This window comes from Drosophila biarmipes, unplaced genomic scaffold (genome assembly GCF_025231255.1).
Source record: "Drosophila biarmipes strain raj3 unplaced genomic scaffold, RU_DBia_V1.1 ptg000017l, whole genome shotgun sequence".
NCBI lineage: Eukaryota > Metazoa > Arthropoda > Insecta > Diptera > Drosophilidae > Drosophila > Drosophila biarmipes.
The window spans coordinates 3,861,815-3,872,195 of record NW_026114535.1 but is presented as its reverse complement, the minus strand read 5'-3'; the positions used below and the strand labels follow the sequence as shown (position 1 = coordinate 3,872,195).

The 10,381-nt window shown below is 36.9% G+C and overlaps 1 protein-coding gene across 3 annotated transcripts; it reads right to left on the bottom strand.

Moving 5' to 3' along the window:
- Positions 1–361: 361 nt before the first annotated feature.
- Positions 362–9,731, bottom strand: LOC108035834 (uncharacterized). 3 transcript variants are annotated; one of them, XM_050890225.1, is made up of 2 exons: positions 9,354–9,731; positions 362–817 (listed from the first exon to the last, which is right to left on the bottom strand). In XM_050890225.1, the coding sequence occupies exons 1-2, from the start codon at positions 9,570–9,572 to the stop codon at positions 611–613; spliced, it is 426 nt and encodes a 141-aa protein (XP_050746182.1). In that variant the 5' UTR covers positions 9,573–9,731; the 3' UTR covers positions 362–610. The 3 variants fall into 3 exon arrangements, with proteins under 3 accessions (XP_050746182.1, XP_016967068.1, XP_050746181.1); XM_017111579.3 differs by lacking the exon at positions 9,354–9,731 and adding an exon at positions 1,258–1,626; XM_050890224.1 differs by lacking the exon at positions 362–817 and adding an exon at positions 8,456–8,911 and having other exon boundaries at positions 9,354–9,728.
- Positions 9,732–10,381: the final 650 nt, after the last annotated feature.

Here is a 10,381-nt window from a genome sequence, read left to right as displayed (position 1 = left end):
CTAAATTTGCCACGATGTACATAAAATTTTTTTTGTCTGTACGAGCCCTTTCGCGTTCTATGTAATAACTATAATAAACTTTATAATTTAATTTGCATTTCAACATCTATCCCGGTATTAAAATCTAATATTTTAACTCATTTGCTTGATTCTTAGTTGTGCCTTTTATTTTCATTTGTGTCCCGTCTTTATTTGTTTATGTATGTATCTTCCTCGCGAACTCGCATTTTTTGCCCAAATTGATAAAAGGGCCCCGCGCGTAACAAGCACGTGCTTGGTGTCCTTGGGCCACTTGTTTGTACTGTTCGAAGTGCATCAACGTCCATAAATATATTCCGCTTTTCGCACCCCACATAGTACATACACACGCATATCTTCGTTTTATTCCAGCGCTTAATAAATGTTCGTAACAAATAAAAGAAAAATCGTATCCGTATTTTTTCTCAATAGTCCGATCATCTGGTATAAGTAATAAGCAAGTGTGACCGTATATTTTTACGGATTTTAATTGTTTTTTAATTCCAATTAGTTTCTAGTCCGATTCTGTTTCCTTACCGCGAAATTAAAATTAGAAATTATTTTTCGTCAGTAAAATCAGCGTTAGCCACATTTATGGCCACAGGTGAACGCTGGCTCCAGGGGCTCCACCCCAACCGCTTGTAAAGTTCGTCGCGATCATTTCGAATCCATGTGGCAAACGGTTAAGGCAGCATGCGAGAGTCCAGCAGACATCATAGATTTCAAGCCAAAATATACGAAATTCCACGTTCTTCGGATGTCGGCTCCCTCCTATCATAAAAGAGCTTTTGCGGAACCTCTTCACGGCGATATACATACAAAGAGAAAATAAAATACCAAAAGTGGTCATCAATCAGTCATATTCAAATTTTCGAAAAGTAATTAAAATTTTGAAATTATCTTCAATTATAACTTCAAAAGCAAGGTCATACATTTTTTTCGAACACATTTCGATGTTTGATATGAGGTTTAAGGAGCTATCCTATCTCTTTATTCCCTTAGCACAGTTGCATAATAAGGTAAGTGCCCATCGTACCATTGGTGGACTAAACAAAAAAAAATATGGTGGGGGGTCTAGAGATTGCTATGTAGAACAGACCGTTATGTATGTGAATTAGATGTTGCACTCGCAACATTGGAGTATATTCGTAATGGCCCAAAGGAATTCCCTTTCCGACTATTGGTTGGGATGCACTTTTTATGGCATGATGTACTATTGACAGATTACAATTTATTAACCTTCCATTTAATCATATGGTCTTCCGATTTGAGGTTCCGCAGTATGGTGGGAGTCTTGAAGTGGCTTTGGTAATATCGCCCAAGTGACTTCTGGAAGTGTCGCCGAAGTGACTCCGAGAAGTGCCGCCAAAGTGGCACATTTCTTCCCGACGGGATGACTTCCGCGATCCGAATCCTATATCGCCGAAGTGACTTCTGGAAGTTACTTAGAAGTGACATAACAAATGCTTGTAGAAGATAAAAGAAGGGCCCATTGGAAGCCTTGGAAATCTTGAATAAAAAACTTTTTTTACATGTTCGGAAATATTTTGAATTTATTTTCTAAGGGCGCTTGTAGACACAGTCTTTGGCATGTCGGAAATGCTGCTAAAAAATTTTATTTATGTCCAGCTCCGTTCACAAGAGAAATTTAATAATAACCATTTCTAAAATAAACAGAAGCAACATTTTTTTATATTGAAAATACAAATAAATTTGAAGGAATTACCTTTTTAATTAGGTGAAGAATCTTTGAATGCTTATTTCACTGTAATCGAGCCAGGTAATGTGAAAATATCTCGATGTAAACGTACAGCTTCACGTAAATTCGCTTTGTTCGTCGAGTTGGACATTTTTATGTATTATACAATTAAAAAAAAATTCCGAAAAACAAAGCAACACACAAATTTTAAACAAAACTGGACTGATCAGAAGCAAATTGCGAAATAAACTGACAATCGGTCGAAAAACAACAGCGTAGGTAGAAATGAAGAGGAATTTTCAGAATAAATGCAATTATTTTTCCCAGTTACTTTGTTTTTGTATCATCTTTCTATCGTCCAGAAGTGTCTCAGAGATACTTTTTCGCGATCGCGACCCTTTTAGATTATGTAAAATGTGTGCTATCGTCCATCTATCGTCCAGCAGCGTCTCAGAAGTTACTTCTTCGCGATCGAAATGTGTGCTTTCGCCTTTCTATCGCTCAGAAGTGACTTAGAAGTTACTTCTACGCGATATATGTATATTTTGTTTTTGTAAAATGTGTACATTCGTCTTTCTATCTTCCAGAAGTGACTTAGAAGTGACTTATGGACGATGAGCGATAGAAATATCGCCCTTTTGCTTGTGGGGGTCATGCCTTTAAGCAGCGAGATCTCGAATGTTCCGGACAACAAAGACGATAGGCCAAGGAAAGGAAGATAAGTAGAAATGTTATCTTAACAAGAAATAATGCTTGCTTAAAGTTGCTTGCTAAAAGGAAATCTGTGGACTTTGCCTGCGGAGAAAGAGTTGATTCTGTGAAAAGAAACCACAGACGGCGGACTTTTGATAAAAACAAAACAGAACAAACAAGCCACAAAACTTCTAAAACTTACCAAAAACGCAGATATGGAAATAACAGCTACCAAACACAAGATACTTAATTTTTTAAATATCTTTTAAAATGCGTTATCTACTTTAATGACCAAAGATACATAGACGAAGAAACAATCCTCCGAGAACTAAAACCACAGAATGTAATTGAAATCAAAAAAATAATGAAGAGACAAAACACCAACAATAACACCAACAGCTACAGCAACACCACCAACAACAACACCAACAACAACCTAACAGAATCCGGACAGAAACCACCGGTGGTGGCTTGAACAGATTTTAATGTTCTCAACAGTCATTGCTATTCTATGTATTTAAGTCGATGCAAATTTGAATTTTCAAACGATCCGAAACAGTTTTACAACTTTGTTAATGCCAAGCGTAAGTCATCGGCATTGCCTTCATCGGTACGTCTATACTCAATGGAGGCATCGACGGATTCTGAAATCGCTGATTTATTTGCTGAGTTTTTCCAAACTACTCATAGTTCGACAGCTTGGTCAAATTCTAACTACTCTAATCCCTTAAATAGGGAAAATTGTATTTTCTACCCTGTAATCACCGAAAGCTCTCTCGTAAGAGATTTAGCAACAACAACGTTAACATGTTTTCCCGGCCCAGATGGACTTCCTGGATGTGTGCTTAAGTTTTGTGCGTCAACCATTTGTAAACCGATTCTTAAACTTTTTAATTTGTCTATTTCATCATCAGTTTTTCCTTCTATCTGGAAGGACTCTTTTATTATTCCACTTCATAAAAAAGGTGCGGAGGCAGATGCCTAAAATTATTGAGGTATTTCTAAATTGTCGGCAATTCCTAAAGAATTTCAACGTATTATCACTTCTCATTTGCAACATTTATGTTCCTCGCTTATATCACCGTGTCAGCATGGTTTTGTTAAGCGAAGATCGACCACCACCAATCTTCTTGAATTGTCATCTATTGAAATAAATGGGTTTAAGAAAAAAATGCAGACTGACATTGTATATACTGATTTTAGTAAAGCCATTGACTCCGTTAACCACTCACTTCTTTTATTTAAATTAGATCAGCTTGGGTTTCCTGGTAATCCATTATCTTGGATTTCATGTTACTTGAATGGTAAGACTCAGAGGGTTATATTCAAGAATGCTGTTTCAAAAGTGATCTACGTGACAGCTGGAGTGCCTCAGGGTAGTCATTTGGGCCCTTTGCTGTTTACTTTGCTTATTAACGATCTTTCCTCAATCATAACACATTCCCGTGCACTAATGTTAAGCTTTGTTTATCATATAATGATACAGCGTCTGGATTTAACTTACAGTCGGATATTGATTGTTTGAGTATGGATGGTGTGAGTACAACCTTTTAAATTTGAACTGGCTTAAATGCAACGATATGACTTTCTATAGGGGTACTCCTACGTTTATCAGTTACTTTCTTAAAAATACGCCACTTGACCGTATATATTAAGTTAACGATTTAGGTGTTCTTCTTGACCCTAAGCTTAAATTTGACTGCCACATTATGTCCACTGTTAACAAAGCCATGAGTGTTCTTGGGTTTATAAAGCGTTGGTCAAAAGAATTTGATGACCCTTATACGACCAAATTATTATTTACCTCCCTTGTCCGTCCTGTTTTGGAATATTGTTCGTCGGTTTGGATCTTTTAAACCGCCTAACATTCAACGTTCCTGTTCGACTAACACGAAAATATTATTCTCTACATTTGCCACGATGTACATAAAATTTTTGTCTGTACGAGCCCTTTCGCGTTCTATGTAATAACTATAATAAACTTTATAATTTAATTAGCATTTCAACATCTATTCCGGTATTAAAATCTAATATTTTAACTCATTTGCTTGATTCTTAGTTGTGCCTTTTATTTTCATTTGTGTCCCGTCTTTATTTGTTTTATGTATGTATCATCCTCGCGAACTCGCATTTTTTGCCCAAATTGATAAAAGGGGCCCGCGCGTAACAAGCACGTGCTTGGTGTCCTTGGGCCACTTGTTTGTACTGTTCGAAGTGTATCAACGTCCATAAATATATTCCGCATAGTACATACACACGCATATCTTCGTTTTATTCCAGCGCACAATAAATGTTCGTAACAAATAAAAGCAAAATCGTATCCGTATTTTTTCTCAATAGTCCGATCATTCGGTATAAGTAATAAGCAAGTGTGACCGTATATTTTTACGGATTTTAATTGTTTTCTAATTCCAATTAGTTTCTAGTCCGATTCTGTTTCCTTACCGCGAAATTAAAATTAGAAATTATTTTTCGTCAGCAAAATCAGCGTTAGCCACATTTATGGCCACAGGTGAACGCTGGCTCCAGGGGCTCCACCCCAACCGCTTGTGAAATTCGTCGCGATCATTTCGAATCCATGTGGCAAACGGTTATGGCAGCATGCAAGAGTCCAGCAGACATCATAGATTTCAAACCAAAATATACGAAATTCCACGTTCTTCGGCTGTCGGCTTTAGCACGATTGCATAATAAGGTAAGTGCCCATCGTACCATTGGTGGACTAAACAAAAAAAAATATGGTCGGTCTCTAGAGATTGCTATGTAGAACAGACCGTTATGTATGTGAAATAGATGTTGCATTCGCAACATTGGAGTATATTCGTAATGCCCCAAAGAAATTCCCTTTCCAACTATTGGTTGGGATGTACTTTTTATGGCATGATGTACTTTTGTCAGATTACAATTTATTAACCTTCCATTTAATCATGTGCTCTTCCGATTTGAGGTTCCGCAGTATGGTGGGAGTCTTGAAGTGGCTTCGGTAATATCGCCGAAGTGACTTCTGGAAGTGTCGCCGAAGTGACTCCGAGAAGTGCCGCCAAAGTGGCACATTTCTTCCAGACGGGATGACTTCCGCGATCCGAATCCTATATCGCCAAAGTGACTTCTGGAAGTTACTTAGAAGTGACATAACAAATGCTTGTAGAAGATACAAGAAGGGCCCATTGGAAGCCTTGGAAATCTTGAATAAAAAACTTTTTTTACATGTTCGGAAATATTTTGAATTTATTTTCTATAAGGTCTTTGAGCGCTTGTAGACACAGTCTTTGCCATGTCGGAAATGCTGCTAAAAAATTTTATTTATGTCCAGCTCCGTTCACAAGAGAAATTTAATAATAACCATTTCTAAAATAAACAGAAGCAACATTTTTTTATATTTAAAATACAAATAAATTTGAAGGAATTACCTTTTTTAATTAGGTGAAGAATCTTTGAATACTTATTTCACTATAATCGAGCCAGGTAATGTGAAAATATCTCGATGTAAACGTACAGCTTCACGTAAATTCGCTTTGTTCGTCGAGTTGGACATTTTAATGTGTTATACAATTAAAAAAATTCCGAAAAACAAAGCAACACACAAATTTTAAACAAAACTGGACTGATCAGAAGCAAAAGGAAGAGGAATTTTCAGAATAAATGCAATTATTTTTCCCAGTTACTTTGTTTTTATATCATCTATCTATCGTCCAGCAGTGTCTCAGAAGATACTTTTTCGCGATCGCGACCCTTTTAGATTATGTAAAATGTGTGCTATCGTCTAACTATCGTCCACAAGTGTCTCAGAAAATACTTCTTCGAGATCGAAATGTGTGTTATAGCCTTTCTGTCACTCAGAAGTGACTTAGAAGTTACTTCTACGCGATATATGTATATTTTGTTTTTGTAAAATGTGTACATTCGTCTTTCTATCTTCCAGAAGTGACTTAGAAGTGACTTATGGACGATGAGCGATAGAAATATCGCCCTTTTGCTTGTGGGGGTCATGCGTTTAAGCAGCGAGATCTCGAATGTTCCGGACGACAAAGACGATAGGCCAAGGAAAGGAAGATAAGTAGAAATGTTATCTTAACAAGAAATAATGCTTGCTTAAAGTTGCTTGCTAAAAGGAAATCTGTGGACTTTGCCTGCGGAGAAAGAGTTGATTCTGTGAAAAGAAACCACAGACGGCGGACTTTTGATAAAAACAAAACAGAACAAACAAGCCACAAAACTTCTAAAACTTATCAAAAACGCAGATATGGAAATAACAGCTACCAAACACAAGATACTTAATTTTTTAAATATCTTTTAAAATGCGTTATCTACTGTAATGACCTAAGATACATAGACGAAGAAACAATCCTCAGAGAACTAAAACCACAGAAAGTAATTGAAATCAAAAAAATAATGAAGAGACAAAACACCAACAATAACACCAACAGCTACAGCAACACCACCAACAACAACACCAACAACAACCTAACAGAATCCGGACAGAAACCACCGGTGGTGGCTTGAACAGATTTTAATGTTCTCAACAGTCATTGCTATTCTATGTATTTAAGTCGATGCAAATTTGAATTTTCAAACGATCCGAAACAGTTTTACAACTTTGTTAATGCCAAGCGTAAGTCATCGGCATTGCCTTCATCGGTACGTCTATACTCAATGGAGGCATCGTCGGATTCTGAAATCGCTGATTTATTTGCTGAGTTTTTCCAAACTACTCATAGTTCGACAGCTTGGTCAAATTCTAACTACTCTAATCCCTTAAATAGGGAAAATGGTATTTTCTACCCTGTAATCACCGAAAGCTCTCTCGTAAGAGATTTAGCAACAACAACGCCAACATGTTTTCCCGGCCCAGATGGACTTCCTGGATGTGTGCTTAAGTTTTGTGCGTCAACCATTTGTAAACCGATTCTTAAACTTTTTAATTTGTCTATTTCATCATCAGTTTTTCCTTCTATCTGGAAGGACTCTTTTATTATTCCACTCCATAAAAAAGGTGCGGAGGCAGATGCCCAAAATTATTGAGGTATTTCTAAATTGTCGGCAATTCCTAAAGCATTTCAACGTATTATCACTTCTCAGTTGCAACATTTATGTTCCTCGCTTATATCACCGTGTCAGCATGGTTTTGTTAAGCGAAGATCGACCACCACCAATCTTCTTGAATTGTCATCTATTGAAATAAATGGGTTTAAGAAAAAAATGCAGACTCACATTGTATATACAGATTTTAGTAAAGCCATTGACTCCGTTAACCACTCACTTATTTTATTTAAATTAGATCAGCTTGGGTTTCCTGGTAATCCATTATCTTGGATTTCATGTTACTTGAATGGTAAGACTCAGAGGGTTATATTCAAGAATGCTGTTTCAAAAGTGATCTACTTGACAGCTGGAGTGCCTCAGGGTAGTCATTTGGGCCCTTTGCTGTTTACTTTGTTTATTAACGATCTTTCCTCAATCATAACACATTCCCGTGCTCTAATGTTAAGCTTTGTTTATCATATAATGATACAGCGTCTAGATTTAACTTACAGTCGGATATTGATTGTTTGAGTATGGATGGTGTGAGTACCCTTATACGACCAAATTATTATTTACCTCCCTTGTCCGTCCTGTTTTGGAATATTGTTCGTCGGTTTGGATCTTTTAAACCGCCTAACATTCAACGTTCCTGTTCGACTAACACGAAAATATTATTCTCTACATTTGCCACGATGTACATAAAATTTTTGTCTGTACGAGCCCTTTCGCGTTCTATGTAATAACTATAATAAACTTTATAATTTAATTAGCATTTCAACATCTATCCCGGTATTAAAATCTAATATTTTAACTCATTTGCTTGATTCTTAGTTGTGCCTTTTATTTTCATTTGTGTCCCGTCTTTATTTGTTTTATGTATGTATCTTCCTCGCGAACTCGCATTTTTTGCCCAAATTGATAAAAGGGACCCGCGCGTAACAAGCACGTGCTTGGTGTCCTTGGGCCACTTGTTTGTACTGTTCGAAGTGCATCAACGTCCATAAATATATTCCGCATAGTACATACACACGCATATCTTCGTTTTATTCCAGCGCACAATAAATGTTCGTAACAAATAAAAGAAAAATCGTATCCGTATTTTTTCTCAATAGTCCGATCATCCGATCTAAGTAATTAGCAAGTGTGACCGTACATTTTTACGGATTTTAATTGTTTTCTAATTCCAATTAGTTTCTAGTCCGATTCTGTTTCCATACCGCGAAATTAAAATTAGAAATTATTTTTCGTCAGCAAAATCAGCGTTAGCCACATTTATGGCCACAGGTGAACGCTGGCTCCAGGGGCTCCACCCCAACCGCTTGTGAAATTCGTCGCGATCATTTCGAATCCATGTGGCAAACGGTTAAGGCAGCATGCGAGATTCCAGCAGACATCATAGATTTCAAGCCAAAATATACGAAATTCCACGTTCTTCGGATGTCGGCTCCCCCCTATCATAAAAGAGCTTTTGCGGAACCTCTTCACGGCGATATACATACAAAGAGAAAATAAAATACCAAAAGTGGTCATCAATCAGTCATATTCAAATTTTCGAAAAGTAATTAAAATTTTGAAATTATCTTCAATTATAACTTCAAAAGCAAGGTCATACATTTTTTTCGAACACATTTCGATGTTTGATATGAGGTTTAAGGAGCTATCCTATCTCTTTATTCCCTTAGCACGATTGCATAATAAGGTAAGTGCCCATCGTACCATTGGTGGACTAAACAAAAAAAAAAATATGGTGGGGGGTCTAGAGATTGCTATGTAGAACAGACCGTTATGTATGTGAATTAGATGTTGCACTCGCAACATTGGAGTATATTCGTAATGGCCCAAAGGAATTCCCTTTCCGACTATTGGTTGGGACGCACTTTTTATGGCATGATGTACTATTGACAGATTACAATTTATTAACCTTCCATTTAATCATGTGGTCTTCCGATTTGAGGTTCCGCAGTATGGTGGGAGTCTTGAAGTGGCTTTGGTAATATCGCCCAAGTGACTTCTGGAAGTGTCGCCGAAGTGACTCCGAGAAGTGCCGCCAAAGTGGCACATTTCTTCCCGACGGGATGACTTCCGCGATCCGAATCCTATATCGCCGAAGTGACTTCTGGAAGTTACTTAGAAGTGACATAACAAATGCTTGTAGAAGATACAAGAAGGGCCCATTGGAAGCCTTGGAAATCTTGAATAAAAAACTTTTTTTACATGTTCGGAAATATTTTGAATTTATTTTCTAAGGGCGCTTGTAGACACAGTCTTTGGCATGTCGGAAATGCTGCTAAAAAATTTTATTTATGTCCAGCTCCGTTCACAAGAGAAATTTAATAATAACCATTTCTAAAATAAACAGAAGCAACATTTTTTTATATTGATAATACAAATAAATTTGAAGGAATTACCTTTTTAATTAGGTGAAGAATCTTTGAATGCTTATTTCACTGTAATCGAGCCAGGTAATGTGAAAATATCTCGATGTAAACGTACAGCTTCACGTAAATTCGCTTTGTTCGTCGAGTTGGACATTTTTATGTGTTATACAATTAAAAAAATTCCGAAAAACAAAGCAACACACAAATTTTAAACAAAACTGGACTGATCAGAAGCAAATTGCGAAATAAACTGACAATCGGTCGAAAAACAACAGCGTAGGTAGAAAGGAAGAGGAATTTTCAGAATAAATGCAATTATTTTTCCCAGTTACTTTGTTTTTGTATCAACTTTCTATCGTCCAGAAGTGTCTCAGAGATACTTTTTCGCGATCGCGACCCTTTTAGATTATGTAAAATGTGTGCTATCGTCCATCTATCGTCCAGCAGCGTCTCAGAAGTTACTTCTTCGCGATCGAAATGTGTGCTTTCGCCTTTCTATCGCTCAGAAGTGACTTAGAAGTTACTTCTACGCGATATATGTATATTTTGTTTTTGTAAAATGTGTACATTC